This window comes from Diabrotica undecimpunctata, chromosome 6 (genome assembly GCF_040954645.1).
Source record: "Diabrotica undecimpunctata isolate CICGRU chromosome 6, icDiaUnde3, whole genome shotgun sequence".
Classification (NCBI taxonomy): domain Eukaryota; kingdom Metazoa; phylum Arthropoda; class Insecta; order Coleoptera; family Chrysomelidae; genus Diabrotica; species Diabrotica undecimpunctata.
Genome location: NC_092808.1, coordinates 142,452,986 through 142,471,343, shown reverse-complemented (window position 1 = coordinate 142,471,343; position 18,358 = coordinate 142,452,986). Strand labels below are relative to the sequence as shown.

The window sequence follows — 18,358 nt, the reverse complement described above, 5'->3', positions numbered from 1 at the left end:
GGAGCAATTACTTTATTTAGACAGATGATATATGAGAATACGAGATATATTAGTTTCATTTAAAAGTCTTCACAAACAATTTTAACTGATGGTTGGTAAAGTGGACCGATGATATATTTGTGGACCTATTATAATCACATTACAGGGCCGACAAAAAAATCTTTCCATTGTCAAATAATCAAATAAATCACTAAACTCGAAAAAAAAAATGCATGCGTTCTGTCTGAGCTTGTTTAGCATTTGAGGGGAGAGGGGATAACGTATTTGCGACGGCGGCTGTCTGTAGTTTACTGACCGCTTAGTTTATTTATGTTATTAGAAAAATATGGGTCGAAAGAAACTCACACAACAGGAGAAAGTTCGTGCTTTAACGTTACTTGAGAAAGGGGACTCTGTAATTACCGTAGCACGAGATATTGGTGTTTCAAGATAGGCAATTTATCAATTGAAACGATTGGCTGCGTCGTTGTCTTCAGGGACTCTCCTGGGAAAAAAAACCTGGTTTTGAAGCTCCTAGAAAACATTATCCAGGACTGACATCATCATCAGGCGTGAAGTAATGTTGAACCCTTCCATAACTGCCACAGAACTCAAAAATAAACATGCTGGTCTCCTTCAGACCGTTTCAACAAGAACACTCGTCACCGGCTTCCGAAAGATCTAGCAATACCAAGTCGACGTGCTGCAAAGAAGCCCTTGCTTACAAAAGCAATGAAGAAAAAAAGATTAGATTTTGTAAAAGGTATCAGCATTGGACACGTGAACAATGGAAAAAAAGTCATGTTCAGTGACGAAAGTACAGTCAGGTTAGTAAGAGGAAGCTCCAAATTTGTTCGTCGTCCACACACCCCGTCAAGGTACGATCCAAAGTTCACAGTTAAAACCGTCAAACATCTTGAAAGTGTAATGGTATGGAGTGCGTTTAGTGGAAATAAAAGGAGGGCAGGATTGTATTTCTTGCGAAAGAGTCTTACAATGAGGACAAGTAACTATGTGACTGTTCTAGAACAACATTTATTGAACTTGTTGGAAATTCACGAATGTGACTTCTTTATGCACGTTAATGCCCCTGCTTATAAGGCTGACAGTGTCAAAGGTCTTGAATGATCACAATAACAACGTAATGGGATGGCCAGTTAACTTGCCCGACCTTAATCCTATCGAGAACGCCTGGAATATGATGAAAAATAAGGTTCAAAAGCGTGATATGACAAAGTATTAATTTGTAAAATTAAAATAACAATTATCAATCAATATTATTAATTTATTCACTGTGTAAAGATTTTTTTGCCGGTACTGTATTATATCGAATATTTTGGGCGTTAATTGGTGTTCTCATAATCAAGAACAAGTTCTTTTATGTAATGGGTTATGTTATGGAAAAAGTTTTACAAGTTATAGGTCACTAGCAAAACTGGATGATATTGACTCTCTAATCAGAGTGTTGACCTTGAGTGGTTGCTATGTTTATTTTGCTATACCTAAGTATAATATAATATAACGTTGCTGCCGTGGAAATATCTCCTATGTGTTGAAACCTAAAATTTGCAGGAGACAAAGAAAACACGTTTTTGTAAAAATAATACAACTTAATGACATTTTATAGTGTTATAATTTTATTTTTTTTTGCTTTTGCTGTGCACATAGGAGATTTTTCCACGGCAACGACGATAATTATCTTAAGTTAGTAATTAAGAATTAGGTCGGTATTCCCTTATTATTCAATTTCTATGATCTAAAGCAAAGTAGGTTAGATGCTCTGGTTTTTACATAAAAATTGCACATTCATATTTGGTAATACACCATAGATAAGGAAGTAATTATTTTTACTAATATTTTGACTTTTTAATGTGGATCAAAAGTGAATTTTACATAAACACATAAACATACTAAATAAAATCAAAATGTCAAGATATCGTAGAAGAATTAAACCTATCTCACCTTCATAACGGTGTAAGTGAAAAATATGACGATACCAACGGTGTATATAGGCATAATAAGTCCCATACTGGTTCCACCTTGTTTAGGAGGCACAACGTGACCGGCACCGCCTATTGTTGGTCGCATCCCCGGTATGGGTCCAGGCTGAAAAAATGAAAAAACTGGTAATTTTCCTTATTCACAGCATAACTAATAAACCAAGTATAAAACTTATACTCAGAATAAATCAGGTATAGGCAAAATCACTGACAATAAACATGGAATAACTTAGATATAGGTTATACTTAATATAAGAATTTATTCCAAGATTATACCGATCCACACCCTTGTTTAAGTCTAGTATAACCGTGGTATAACCTATTTTATGAATGTCAAAGTCATCAGTGACAAGAATATATTATTTTTTGTATTGTTTTGAGAGTAGCTATATAATAAAAAAATGTGTTTAAGAGGTGTTGCGGCTGTCGAGGAAGTTGATAATTTAATTAACATGATGGAAAATACGAATTCTGAAAATATCATGGACAGAACACGTCACAAACAAAGAGGTTCTGGGAAGGATGAACAAAGAAATGGAAATTTTAAATACAATAAAAACAAGAAAATTAGAATATCTCGGACATATTACATGTGGAGAGAAATACACCTTGCTCCAACTGATTATGCAGGGAAAGATCCAAGGAAAGAGAAGCATAGGGAGGCGTAGAATGTCATGGCTGCGCAACCTGAGAGAGTGGTACGGATGTACATCGAATGAACTTTTCAGAGCAGCCGTCTCGAAAGTTCGAATAGCTGTGATGATTGCCGACCTCCGCCACGGAGATGGCACTTGAAGAAGAAGAAGATGGAAAATACACGAAAAACTTTCAAAGAAAGAATAAATCCATTTTCAAAATACCTACACTGGCAATTTTTTTGCAATTTTAAAATACTCAAACTCAACATATAAGATAACAAATAAAGAAAAAGATATATTTGGTATCAGTTGTCAGTTTCAAAGAAAAATCAAATATTTCACTCAATATGTCGTTGTTTTATATATTTGTGCAAAAGATTGCGACATTGCCAAACTATTATTTCGAAATAAAGTGGGAATACTTATAACTAACATATACCGAGTTTATTTGTAACAAGTTATTTTAGTATTATATTTACCATATACTTAGGATAACTATTCTAGATATAAATACGGAATAACCTTAGAATACGAGTGTTTTATTAGTAATACAGTAAGAGTTTTATAATATATCTTTTGGAACAACAAATACACTACTGTCTAAAATTAACGCACCACCTTAAATGTACCGTAAGTTTGAAGCTACTTTTCTTCTGAAGGAATGACTGGATTTTAATGACTTTTTCTTCATATTATAGGTTTATTTCTAGTAAATCGCTCTATTAATGTTTTCTAAAAAATATCAACTTTCTACTCGTATACGGGGTTTAAAAATAAAGTTGTGTTTTTTCATCGTATTGTGCAACACCCTGTGGAATTTATTAGAAAGAATCGCTACGTCTTATTAATATTTTGAGATAGATTTATCCTTTCTCAAGATTTTCTTAAAAAAATTATCTCGATATCTAGATTATCAAAGATTATACAGAACTTTACATGTAACAAGTTTTTATTAACACTAAAAGCAGAGAAACCATTACTTACATAAACTTTATTGTCATTTACTACAAATAAAGCCTAAGAAAACATAACCTAAATATTCTTTAACAATTCCCTCTCCCAAAAACACTTAAAGCGAGTATTTCCACCTCTACATCTAATTAGTTCTTTAATCTTTACAGCGACAAGGCATACTTAAAATCAAGCGGCGTATTTTGTCTAAATCAATTGCATCCCAAACTTCTTCTTCCTTCTTGTATGTAGGCTTTAAAGCCTGCTTCTTCTTCAATATTAGCCTCCTAAATTGTTTAAATTGTCGCAACATCTTTTTCTTGGTCTGCCAATAGTTCTTCGTCCATTTGGTGACTTGTCTCGTGCTATTCGTACTATCCTATCCTCGGCCATTCTACTAATGTGTTCGTTCTACTCCTGTTTCCGTTTTGTCACTTATCCATTTATGTCTTCTATATTGCATGCTCTTCTTATGTTTTCGCTTCTCTCCCTATCCAACAGACTTTTCCCTGATATCCGTCGGAGTATTTTCATCTCTGTTGTTTCTAGTAGTCGTCTCGTTTTAGATTGTAGCGTTTTAAATTTGATAATATTTGATATCTATATACTTAATAGAATAAATTCTGTTTTAAGTTTTGTCTTTAGTTGTTTCAAAATATAGTTGTTTTTGTCTCCGTTACATTGTAACGTTAAATTATGCCGGTTTAAACTAGGAATCGAGGACGTTTAAAATAATCAATAAAAGGCGTGTTATCTCGTAGTAAAGACGTATTAACTAAGAATATTTTTTTGTCTTTGTTTACATTAAAATTCCCCTATTCTCTGTATGTATTGTGAGGTAAAAAATTTCCAGTTAACCAATTTAAAAGTAAATATTCAAGATGTTTTTTTGTCGGTTCGTTGCTAAGAACGAGGTCAAAAGAGGGTATTTTGTTTGTTTAGGTTCATAAACTAAAACTAGCTGTGAGACGTAAAGGTAAATTTATTTTGGTTGAATTTGTAAAATCTAACGAAGAGGAGTCAAGCAAGAGATGTCAGAGTAGAAAGATGTTTGGGTAATTAGGAATGGCTAAAGTTAAGGTGATAATACTCTTTGCATAATGGCAGTTCAGAACAGAGTAATCATCATAAGATTTGTGCACCGGAACTGAAGAAATTTTGTAAAATTATTATATAGGATGTCCCCATAGTCAGCTTGCTTCCTCCACCGAACCTAATTCTACATATTTTGATTGTTCGTCCCTGCGTATGGAAATGGTTTCCTTTTGTTCAAGTTGAGAGTTTTGTCCTTTGCAGCTCCAATCCCAGAGATAGTAGCAAGTTTTTTCTTTGAAGTTAAGTGAAACAAGTGAAATTAAGGTAACAATTAACATTTTAAATTTTAAAGTAAAGACGGACATTATTTTTGATAATTATTAATAATTGCTTTCATTAAAATTTAAAGGAATTGTAATATTTAATAAATTGTAAATTTTATGGTTTTACTTAGCTGTCATTTTAATTGTTTTTTTTTAATTTAATGTTAACATATGACAGCTAGCTTTATTTGTTTCGATATTAATTTGTTTTGTTTGTTTAAAAAAAAAGGTTAATCTCTGTGCGGTAACATTTGTAAGTTTTTGTATTTTCTCTAACCCCTGGAGTTTGTAAACGGACACATGTAAGTTTTTTTATTCTGTATTTGGCAACTATTTATATAGTATATTTTTTTGTGCCATTTATATGTTTGATAACTGTTTGTATGAGACAAAAATAAACGTTTGATTTGTTTCTCTGATCCATTGTTTGTATTTATTTTAGAAAATCTCCTAACCTTTGTATGTATTTTTGATTTTAGGGAAGAAGAAATTTTCTTTCTTTTTCCAGCAGGAAGTTTTCTTCGAAGCGGCGTCCAAAATTAAATAGCTAGAGGTATTTCTTCTTGTGTTTATTTGCCATTTGTCCAGGAGATTTCTGTAAGTAACCCCTTGGTTTCATATTTTTGTAGTTCCAATTTTTGTTGCCCCAATCTCAACCCCCTTGTCATTTACTTATCCACGACCCCAGCTCTCCAACAACCCCCTGAGTGCCGTTCGCATATGTTCCGATTATTTTGCTTGCCCTATCTTCCCCCCATAGTTTCTGTCCCCTATTTCTACCCCCATAATCTTACCCTGAGGTAGGCAAATATAATTGTTATAAGATGTGTCAGGTCTTGTCTCCGCCGTGTATGTTAATATAGGTCTAATTGCTACTTTATAGATTCTTGTTTTTGTGTCTTGTCTTAGGTGTTTGATCTTCCAGATTGTGTCATTAAGAGATCCTTTTAATCTTTGTTGTACTTCTTCTTCAACATCTGCGTAACTAGTTATATCTATTCCCAGATATCTAAACCTTGCTTCCTGCTTTATTATCTTCCCATCAATTTCGATTTTACATCGTAGTGGGTATTTAGATGTTGTGATACATTTGTTTTGTTCTGCTGATATTATCATATTGTATTTCTTAGCTGTTGTATTAAAGACGTGTGTTAATCTTTGGAGTTCGTCTTCTGTCTCGGCGATTAATGCGGCGTCGTCTGCATAACATAATATTTGGATTTCTTTGTTCCCCCTTCTGTAGCCATGACCTTTACGTATTGCTTGTATTATTTCGTCCATTATTATATTAAAGAGAAGTGGGCTTAACGAGTCACCCTGCCTGACTCTGCTTTGTACTGGTGTATACCAGTTAGTTTGTGTGTTAGTTTTCCATTTACCTTTGCTTGTATTCGATTAAGGAAGTAGATGTTTGCAATGGTTTTTATAATATTGATTCCAAGTCTTCGACTTGGATGCGATCGAAAGCCTTTGTCAGGTCTATAAAACATAGATATGCTGATTTATTGTACTCGATGGCCTTTTCTGTGATTTGTCTTAGTACAAATACGGCGTCAACGCAGGATCTTTCGGATCTGAACCCTTGAAATATTCATTATTATTAAAATAATTATCGTTTAAACCATACGACAGGCCAAGGTGTCATGTATAAAAATTTGATATACATATGCAACAGTAGCAACGTGACACCATACAATTATAGTTCAGACGGCGACACGGTTGCGAAATTAATGCCGCGTAGCGACACATCGTCTGAAAGTCTTAACGCTCTAAGGTCATGACAGCACAAAACTGAATAACTAAACTGTATCAAGCAAAGAAAATTGTAGGAGAAATTGATTCCACTTTCTTTCCTACACGAATTATATTAATTTAGTATACCCAAATAAATATTTCAATGCTTCAATCTAATCGACTGACGAAAATACCAAAGAAAACATCCGGCCCTGCCGTGCTTGCACAAATTAAACGGAACTAAAATAAAATTGACCAAAGGGTTTAAAAATAGCCAGTGTGATTTAATCGTGAAAAATGTATGAAAACTAAACAAAAAGTAGCAAGGTCAAAAATATTCAAAAAGATCAATATTAAAAATAGTTCCAAACAAAATCTATTTATAACTTTAAAAATATTGTGTCATACTTCGGTAAATAAATTAGATTTTTAAGATAGTGTGAATTCTGTCTCGTACAGTGATTGATGACTTCATATCCATATATACAGGGTAATGCGTGCCTCCTAGTGATGATGCTCCTAGACATGATACTAATTGAAAAAGCATTTTGTATTAAATATGCGAAAATCTTTTCAGGCCACAAAAATGAAAAGATCTCCAATATAACAAAATTTATACTGAAATGATGGTGTCTCCAGAGGTAAAACGTTCCGAATGCAAACTGAACCTACCTTCCCTGTGAAATGGTTCTCAGGATTGCAGAAAAATCAGGGTACAGTTGTTTTACAGGTACGAGTAGAGTTGGTATATGCACTTAAAAGAAGGAGTATAGACATTGCTGGTATTCAAGAGACAAGGTGGAAAGGGCAAAGAGCGAAGGAACTAGGTGAAGGATAGAAATTAATGTATTAATTAGTAAGATTAGAGATACTGCTATTGAAATACACTCGCGATCATAAAATCTGGGTCATCTTGAAAATTTCAAGTTTCTTAAATATTTTTGCCTCTGGTGCAGTAATTACCTTTTTTTGGCTAATGTATTTTTTATTTGTCCTCAATGTTTGTTTTGAAAGAAAAAAAATGGTTTTTTATTTTTTTTATTGAAAAAAACAGAAAACAAATCAAATTGTTGATAAAACAGACATACGAAAAAAAATGGAAAATACAGAACGTGGTAAAAAATCAGTGAAATTTCAATGACCAATATCGTGTATTGCCTTCCCTTGCTCTAATAACCTCTTGCAGACGACGGGACGTACTCTCAATTTTTCTGCGGATTACATGTTGTGGTATGTTATTCCACTCTCTCACTAACAGATCCTTAAGCTCCTGTGCGTTGTTAAGAGGAGGTGTATGGGTTTGAATACGTTTTCAAATCGTCCCAGAGATGTTCGATGGGATTCAGGTCCGGAGACCTAGCTGGCCAGGGTACCCTCGTAATTCCAACTTCGTCCAAGTATTACATACTGATCCTGGCAACGTGCGGTCGCACGTTGTCCTGCATAAAAACGGCGTTTTCTCCAAGCCCTGCCATGTTGGGCATAACATGTTCTTCCGTAATCTCCGTAATGTACTTTCGTGCAGTTAGGGACCCATTTTAGATGAAGGGTAATTCTGTGTGGAAGTCGGAAAATATACCTCCCCAAGCCATGACCGAGCCTCCACCAAATGGCATTCTTGGAGCAATGCAAGCTTGTGAAAATCGTTCAGCGGTTCTCCTCCAAACTCTTACACGTCCATCGGATCCAGTTAGGCAGAAACGGGATTCATCTGAGAATAACACTTTGCTACAATCGTTAATTCCCCAATGCGCGTATTGTCAAGCAAAAGCTAGTCGTGCAACTCGAAGCACCCGGCGAAGTGGCGGTCCTCTAGCCATTACTCGAGAAGATAATCAAGAAGAACGAAGTCTTCCTCTGACTGTTGCAACACTAAAATTGCGGTTTCGTACTTCCTCTAGACGATTTTGATGCATAACCGCAATTAAGGTCCGATTTCGTAAAGCCTGAAACACAACGAAACGGTCATCTAGTGCCTTGGTCGTTCTTCTTCGTCCAGAGCCAGGTCGCCTGGTTAGCAAACTTGCCTCCTGAAAGCGTTGAAGCACTCGTTGAACCGTAGAAAGGCTTACGCCAACAGTTCTTGCGACTTGCCGTTGAGTGTGACCGTCTTCCACAAGTGCAACAATTTGTGCCGTTTCAACAACAGTCAAAGGCATTTTTGTCAAAAAATAAACACTAATAATGGCACTAATAAACACTAATGGTGGCAATAATAAACGTTTGTCCGTTGCATTTGAACAGAAAGTCGAAGTACAAACGAGACATTTAAAACAAGCGGAGTTACAGGTAGCGTTCATTTTGGGAAGTGTGCACTTTGTGCGAAATCGGCATTATTGGAATTCTTTGTTACAAAGGAAACCGCAACAATTCTCAGAAACATGCATTAGTTTGTATTTGTGTTATTATTATTTACGATAAAGCTCGTTAAAAATGAACTATCGGTGATTTTCAAGATGACCCGGATTTTATGATCGCGAGTGTACTTCAGAAAAGAAGTTTGACAATAAAGGAACCTGGAAATGATCAAATTAACTTCAAGAAAAAATAAAGGAGAAAATAACACTATACGATCAGTGGCTAGAAGGTATTTGGGGCATAGATTTTCAGAACTCTAAGGTCGCCAAAAACAAAAAGGGAAAGGAGCAGTAGTAAAAACTAAAGCAGAAACGTATTACAGTGGTACCTCGATATACGAGCGCCCTAATATACAAGTGTTTTGAGATAGGAGCCGCGGAGCGAGCGATATTTTGCTTTAAGATGAGAGCAAGATTTGAGATACGAGGAATCGGTTTTTTTTTAAATTCATACCTCTTATTTGACTACTTCTAATTTGCTTTGTAAAGAAAAGTTAGTTATACTGGTAATAGATCTTTACGGCCTTGTCATCAAGATCGTTTTACGGGTCTGTACGTGACCAACAAATGTGTACTTGGACCAACAAATTAAATGGTCATTGGAAGTTGAATCCGACAAAAATTCGGATTCTAATACTAACCATATTGCACTATCGATGTTGGTGTCAAAGTGTCAAAATGAAATAACTACCTGCCTGTTTCAAAGCTTTGGATCCATGTGTTTAAATGGAGCTTTTCAATAATTATGTTACAATCAATTTAGTATACAAAGCGATCATAAAATGGTAAGAGCAAATATAAGAACGCAGTTATTAGAAGAAGTTATAGAGGTACAAGATCATAAAAATAAAAGAAGAGCCATTTTGTGGATTTTCGAAGCAGAAATCTAAACGTCAAATATAAAGTGTTTTTAATTAAAATTTTAGTTAATCCGCATAAAACTTGGTAGTTAACGGTGACAAGCGTAATAAATGTAAAGGAGTTCGAAAAATGTATAAATCATTTTACAACCACTAATAAATAGGTAAGCCTCTAGAACATAAAAATGCACTACAGACTATTCCATGAATATGCGAGATGTTTATATATGAAAACAACATACAAAAACAGTCGTATAGGTATTCATGGGATAGACTTTACATGTAATAAATACCAAATATTCGACATTATCAAGCCAATTGTCAAACTAAAGTGAAATTAGACTGGACATGTGGCACGAACAAATAATGAGAGGTGGACGAAGAAAATCTGCGATCGAAAACTGTGAAAAAGAGTAGCAAAAGACTACCTAACAAATGATGTGAGAAGAGTGAGACAAAACGTTTCCAGGTATTATAATTTATTATTTATTACCTTGCATGTATAACTCAAAAACGTATAATATTTAAATAAAACTGTACTTATTTTTATTTACAAAATTCCATATTCTAACAAAATACACTTCCAAAATGTTTATTTTATGGGTATAATTAATAAAAACCGGTAATTTAATATACCGCCTACATATTGTCACGATTAGTTTTTAGCGATTAGCGCTGAATCACAGTTGTTGACTGTACTGATAACAGCAACGAATAGGAAGATTTAAGGCAGTCCTAGAAAACATTCTTAAATGAATAGAATAGAACCTCCCATAATGAACTAATTTATACATAGGTTACTATTCTGCAGTGGGTGGATCGATTAAATGAAATGGTACCGCCTAAATGATATATTACTTCAATTTTAGAAAATGAATCTTTGTAACTTTTAGAATTGGCTAAAGTTTTCTTCAATATTATTATATATTAATCCATATAAATTTGATTAAACACAAGTTATTATTTTAAAACATATTTAATTTGCGAACAGAAATACGAACATTACATTTTGTGTTCGCAATTCCGGTTCAATTTCAGCGCTAGGTCAACACGATCTTCATACAGTTTGATCACCATGTTGTACACCCAATGCACCATGTCCGGTTTTAAACCCCATTTCTTCCCATACACATGCCTGAAGTGTTGTAAGCGACTATGGTGGATTTTTGAGGACTTGTATTTAGCCCCTCTCTATAAGTCCATTGTGTGACTACATAGTTATAGGGCCCCGTTCATGCGATCTCTGACTACCGTATTGTACTTTCCTTGCGAGATGATTAGCAAATCATCCGCATATCCAATTGTTTTGTGACCATTTGCCTTTAACATTCCTATTAGTTCGTCAATCACCAGATTCCTCAGCAGTGAGGACAGAACTCCACCCTGTAGACATTCTCTGTCGACCCCGGCCAACACGGTCTCTCGAAGGATAGTGGTATTTAAAACTCTATTCCTGAGCATAGATTCTATCCAGTTCAAACATATGTCCTCGACTCCTTTGCGTTTCAGTGCCTTGGATATGGATGTTATCGAAGTGTTCTCGAAAGAACCCTCTATATCCAAAAAGGCTCCCAGCATCACCTCTTTATTTTCAATTGTGTCCTCCACTTTTTCTACGAGTCTGTGGAGTGCTGTCTCGGTTGAATTTCCTGCTTTATAGGCATGTTGCTCTTGGTGTATTGGAGTTTGTACCAATGTTTCATCCTTAATATACCTGTCGAGCAGTTTCTCTAATGTCTATTGGTCTTAGAAAGTTTGCCGTTTCCCGTCCTCTTGTCCCCGGTTTAAAGATGAAAGTTACTCTAATCTATGTCCATGCTTTAGGTATGTACCCAAAGGCTACACTACTTCTGAGTACATTGCCTATTCTACTGTACAAAGTTCTGGTTCCTTTTGTAATAACACTGGATGTATACCATCCATTCCTGGCGATTTATATGGCTCGCATGAGTTTATTGCCTATAGTTCTTGAGGACATCTGCAGAGCCTCGTTGCCTACTGATTCTCAGTCAATTGGTGATTCAACTATTTGTGATCCAGGGAAGTACACTCTGAAGAGCTCTTTAGCCGTGTCTCTTCCTGTATTGGTATACTCGCAGCATTTACGCGTGAGTTAATTGGTTGTGTTTTCTCCTTTGAGAGCACCTTTTTGAAGTCTAGCACAAGCATGAGAGCTTTGAAATTTTTCTCGCAGTGCGTCCTCCATGTGTCTCTTCTGGCTTCTCTTATAGCTATATAGTATTTCGTCCGTGTGGTTCTGTATTCTCCCCATTCGCCGGTTTCTTTAGCTCTGTTGAATAGCTTCCTCGTCCTTCTCTTCAACACAGACAGTTCTTTTTTCCACCATGACTTATACCTGGTGGAACTCCTCTCGTTTTCGTTCTCCTCGACAGAATCTGGCCAAGAATTTCTTATGTAGGTTAAAAATTAAAGTAAAAAATATAAAAAAACATGTATTTTCAATAAATTTCATTTCACTAGTAAATTGAGTTCACCTTAACCGCCCTACATGTACAAGAGTACGTGATACGGGCGTTGTTGTAGGCTATGTCACCTCGGGGGAACAATTAAGGGTCTAACCACCTTCTGAAATCACCGGGTGCTCTGTAGAGGGCTTCGAATATACTGTCGAGAGCTCCTCTACTTAAGTTCATTTTCGGGTTAGGGACTTGGAAAATATTTATCGTCGGTGTCTTGCCTTGAAAAAGGCAAGATATTTCTTACATGACAATTTCTTCGTCGAAATAAAAACACCAAGTTAAGTTAAAACAATTCTCAGCCACAGAGTATGGAAAATAAATGCAGGAAGCAGAGCCCCGAGAGCACTAAGCTCTCGCAGAGCCCGTGAGTGACTGACCTAGTGACCTGGCTGACCTGAAAATCGCCAATATTTATATGCGCTGTTCAAGCGATAAATAGGGATTTCCAGGTCAAGAGCCAATGGGAAAATTCGAGGCGGGGCGATGCGCATCGAAATGCATACTAGTCCACAGACTATGGCATTCGATGACAGCTAAAAGATATGATTTTAATCGTTTCTTGAAATTTAAATGTTTTTATAACTTTTGTTTTTTTTTTAATAAATTTGACGATAATTAACATTTTTTTTCCTGTTGAGAGTCACCTATTTATTAATAGACTAAACATTTTTATCGAATACTTCAGATTTTCCGATAATCTTCCAAAACCAATATAAGATTATCTGCCAATAATTATCTGGTTACTCTATAATAAAATTTGCGACAAAACAGCAGCAAATTATAATTGTCAAAGGCATAGTGGAAAATATTGGCAACTAAACGAAAACAGCTATTAATATTTCTTAAAAATTAAAAGCCTTAACAACGACCATCCTACTTTTTAAGTTTTATTATGTTGAAAATACGTATATTAAATACACTAAACGATAAAAAACATTGTATTTATTTGTAAATTTGTAATTTTTACGTGTAATTATTGTTATTGCCTTGTTTATTTTTCGTATTTTTTCGGAAACCACGGTAATGAGGTGGTACCAGGAGATATAAAAAATCCACAAAGTAGTCGCGGGTGTTAACAGAGGAGTTGAGTATGTCAAAAGACAAAAGGCTGTCTATTAACAATTTTGCATGAACATTTCTCAATAACAAACCTATGGACAAAGTGGGTGTACCTTTGATCAGGTGCAGCGTATTATTTCTAAATGTTTAGCGAAAGAAACTGTAGTTTCTTGTATAGATATATGACAACAGACGAAACATGGATCCATCACTTCACTCTGAAGTCAATTGGGGACTCTGGAGATTGCAACCTACTCCAACAAAACAGACACCACATGTTTCCATCTGAATGATAATTTAGAAATGAAAAGCTCACGATACACCTTGATTGGTAAAGTACTATCCTATAATAAAAATCCAAAATACCTGGGCATTACGCTTGATAGAACTCTGTGCTAAAAACAACATCTCATTAACAACGCTGCAAAAATCCGTACCCGGAACATCGTCAAAAAATTATGCAGTTGGTACTACTTTACTCGGCAGCAGAATATTGTTCTCCAGTGTGGTTAAATAGCACTCATATAAAGAAAAAATAAGGTGGATGTAGAATTGAACCAAACAATGAGAATCATTTCAGGAACTATAAAATCAACTCAAAATTCTCCCTGTCATCCCTTCTGTGATATCTAAATATATATAAATACGCCATGCGGTAAATAAATAAATGTGTATCCATTTTTATGGTAATGGTGGTTAGCAGAACACGAAATATGCAATTAAATATAAGAGTAAACAATAAGAACATCCAAAAGGTCTCCAAGTTCAGATATCTCGGTAGTTAGATAACTGAAGATCTAGATCCAGACATAGCGATACGTAGGAGGATTGAGCAAGCCAGAACAGCATTTACTAATATGAGAACCTTGCTAAGCAACAGCAGCCTTAACTTAATGCTTCGATATCGCTTTGTAAAATGTTACATTTACTCCATACTGCTATATGGTGTAGAAACCTGGACCATAAAGGCCAATGTGATGAACCGATTGGAGACCTTTGAAATGTGGGTATTTAGAAGACTACTTAAAATTCCCTGGACAGATCACACAACAAATGTCGAAGTATTAAATCGAATGGACAGAGAACGAGAATTGCTACCAATAATAAAAAGAAGAAAAACTGCTTATCTGGGTCATATATTTCGAAATTCCAAATACCAGTTCTTAAAGATTATTATGGAAGGGAAGACAGAAGAAAAACGGGGCATCGGAAGAAAGAAATACTCATGGCTTACAAACAGAAGGGATTGGACAAACTTCGATGCCCATGCACTCTTTAGAGCCACACAAGACCGAGAGGGGTATGCCAGAAGTGTCGCCAACATCCACTAACTGAATAGGGCGCCATAAGAAGAAGTATCAATTTTTAATCCTGTTATTATGTATTGTATTTTCCATGTATTCCAGTCTTTTTAGTTGCTTTATCTCCCTTCTCAAGCTTTGGTCCTCTTGTTTGATTTGTCATAATTGTTTATTGAACTCGATGAATGGACAGTAGCTGTTTAAAGTTAGCCAAATTTACCAAAAACGCAAACACCAGCTGGCAATGTTTTAAATTCTAATCTAATTCATTCGTGGATTTTAATTCAGGCCTTTCACGATACATTTACCAAAATATGCTACATGTTTTCTTTGAGTGTATATCTTAGAAGTCAATACTCAGCGACGCATTGAATTTTAAACGGTATCTAATCTTGAATATTAGAATGTTTGTAAGAGCTTGCCAAACTATACGGTACATAGACGAGTTTCCTAATATATAAATAAATTTTGGAAATGTACCAACTTATGTCTTTTCCACATATAAATATAAATAGACTAATTCTCTAGTTGAAAGCAAATACAATTAATAAGAAGTCCATATGTCAATGTGTAAACTTAAATTCATAAATATTTTAGGTGCTTGTATAAACAAATACTTTAGACGGTAACGCAAAAAAAGAAGGGCAATAACTGCTGTAAAAATAAAAGTTTAAACAGAAATGGAATCTCTACGAAAAATCGGAGAAAAAATACAAAATGCACAATAAGAAAAAATATAACAGTTTAAAGCAAAGCATAGTTTAAAGCATACTACAGAAAATATACCAAATATTTCCATGAAGGTATATTTGCCTGTCTATCCCGAATGACATCAGTCAACCAAGATGATAATTAGTATTGATAACATTAATCATGAGTAGACATTTATTAGTATCGGACAAAATTGCGCCGTCAGTCATAGACTTCATCCCTCTAAATAAGAGAGTAACAATGTTGAAATTAGGAACTGGAAACTAGAACTTATTGAGACTGGCAAAAAAAAGGCGAGATAACGATGATTATGGATGACTTTAACGCCAAAATTGGTAGTGGTGCCGAAGGAGACAACATAGGAGCATACGGTCTCGGTACAAGAAACAATAGGGGAGATAGACTGTTAGTAGCCAACACATTCTTCAAACAACATCCTACAAGGCTATACACTTGGAAATCACCTGCAGACAGAAAAGGTAAAATTGTTAGAAATCAAATTGACTTCATTTTGCTAAATATACATTCATAGCTATCACAATCCAGTTATAATGGAGTTTAGACTAAAAAGGTTTCTTTAAGTTAAAGGAAAAAAAGTTTCAAGAAAAATAGACACCTCACAACTGAAGAACCCTGACAAGAAAAATGAAATAAGTATCAAGGTTGAGAAAGAAATAGAAACGCTAGAGAACTTGGAATAGACAGACGTTGAAGTAACGTGGATTGCTCTAAAAACGAAAATAACAAATATACAAGAAGACGACATCGGGTTCACGAAAAACAACAGAAAACAAAAATGGATAACGCAAGAGATCATAGACCTCATGGACGTAAGACTAAAACATAAAACGAACCCAATAGAATACAAACGAGTCAATAAAAAAAGTGCAGAAAAGCTAGAGAAAACTGGATGTCAACCAAATGCCTAGAAATTGAACAACTTCAGAAAAGATACGACATCTTTAATGTCCATAAAAAAGTAAAAGAAATAAAAGGTAGACACAGAAAGAGACAAGAAACAATATTAAAAAATAACGAGATAATTATAGGTACAGAAGACAAACTGGAAAGATGGAAAAAATACATTCAGACACTTTTTGACGATGATAGACCTTGTTCTCCACCATCCACGGATGATGATTTGGATCGAAAAGATCCAAAAATAACAAGAGAAGAAGTTATTTATACAGTAAAAACTCAGAAGAACGGAAAAGCCACCGGTCCAGACAATATCAATGTCGAAATCCTTAAATTAATTAAAGTACTATTCAATGACAAGGGTGATAGAGAAAAATAGAAGTCTGAAAGTTCTAAGACAAAACATGTCCACAGGAAAAAAGAACATACATAAGTTAAGAAATAAACAAGACGACATTGTGACTGATAAAGAAGAAATAGTGAAAACAGTGGAAGACTTCTCTATGAAACAAGTGAATCCGATGAAAGACGCCCCTTACCAAAGATAGAGAATCAAGGCTCAGAATTAATGCCGAACATAACTGTTGACGAAATTAAAAATGCACTTCGGGTGATGAAGAACAATAAATCCCCAGGTGAAGACAGGGTAATGACCGAAAGCCTAAAACTAGGAGGAAATAAGCTCTTACTGACACTTGCTAAACTGTTCAATAAATGTCTGTGCGAAGCGATAACACCGACGCAGTGGAACAACGCGGAAATCATCTTACTTCATAAGAAGGGAGATATCAGCGACCTTAGAAACTACCGCCCCATTAGCTTGTTGTCACAAGTATATAAGCTATTTACAAGAGTTATTACCAACAAGCTAGGAAGTAAGTTGGATTTCTATCAGCCAAGAGAGCAAGCAGGTTTTAGAGCAGGATATGGCACGAATGATCATTTACAAGTAATTAAGAACTTAATAGAAAAGAGTGTTGAATATAACAAGCCATTAGTCATGATATTTGTTGACTACGAAAAAGCTTTCGACACAATAAGTCATCAAAAGATGTTAAAAGCCTTAACAGAGTGCCGTATAGATTATCGCTATATAAACATGATAAAATACATCTATCAAAATGGGACAGCAAGTGTGAAACTGGCAGATAAAAAGACCAACGTATTTAAAATAAAACGGGGAGTGCGACAGGGAGACACAATTTCGCCAAAATTGTTTACAACATTATTAGAGCATATGTTTAAGAACGCAAATCTGAGTGAAAAAGGAATTAATGTCAATGGAGAAATGCTTAGTCATTTGAGGTTTGCTGACGATATTGTCCTTTTTGCTGACAGAATCGATGATGCAGTTCGCAACTGGAGAAACTATACCTATACAAGTAGGATTAAAAATCAACCACACAAAAACACAAATCATGACAAATCTTGTGTTAAGCGAAAAGATTTCATTAAATGGCATGCATATTGAAGAAACCCCCTCATATAAGTACTTAGGACATGAGATACGCATAGGAAGAGATAATCAAACGTGCGAACTAAGCCGCCGCATAGGACTCACTTGAGTGGCATTCGGCAAGCTAAGCTATGTTCTTAAATCAGAACTGTCTATGTGTCTTAAAAGAAAAGTCTTTAATCAGTGCGTGTTGCCAGTACTTACATATGGTGCAGAGACATTAACACTAACCAAGAAAGTAAGAAATAAAATTTGTGTTACCCAAAGAGCCATGGAACGATCGATGTTAGGCATTTCTCGTAGGGATCGGATCACGAACAAGGAAATAAGACGGAGAACAGGAGTGACAGATGCCATAGAAAGAATTATGACCCTTAAGTGGAACTGGGCGGGGCACATAGCTAGAATGTCGGATAACAGATGGACACAGCGAATAATACAGTGGAGACCGACACAAGAAGCACATCGAAGTAGATGTCGTCCACCAACAAGATGGTCTGATGACATAAAACGGATCGACAAAAATTGGATGCAAACAGCACAAAACAGAAACACA

The 18,358-nt window shown here is 35.3% G+C and overlaps 1 protein-coding gene across 4 annotated transcripts in view; it reads right to left on the bottom strand.

Moving 5' to 3' along the window:
* The window catches only part of RIC-3 (RIC3 acetylcholine receptor chaperone), an 80,155-nt gene that overhangs the window by 52,635 nt on the left and 9,162 nt on the right, over positions 1–18,358 (bottom strand). For all 4 annotated transcript variants that reach the window (XM_072535571.1, XM_072535572.1, XM_072535573.1 and 1 more), the window contains exon 4: positions 1,942–2,085. In XM_072535571.1, coding sequence (XP_072391672.1) covers positions 1,942–2,085 — 144 coding nt within the window. The remainder of the gene's footprint in view (positions 1–1,941; positions 2,086–18,358) is intronic.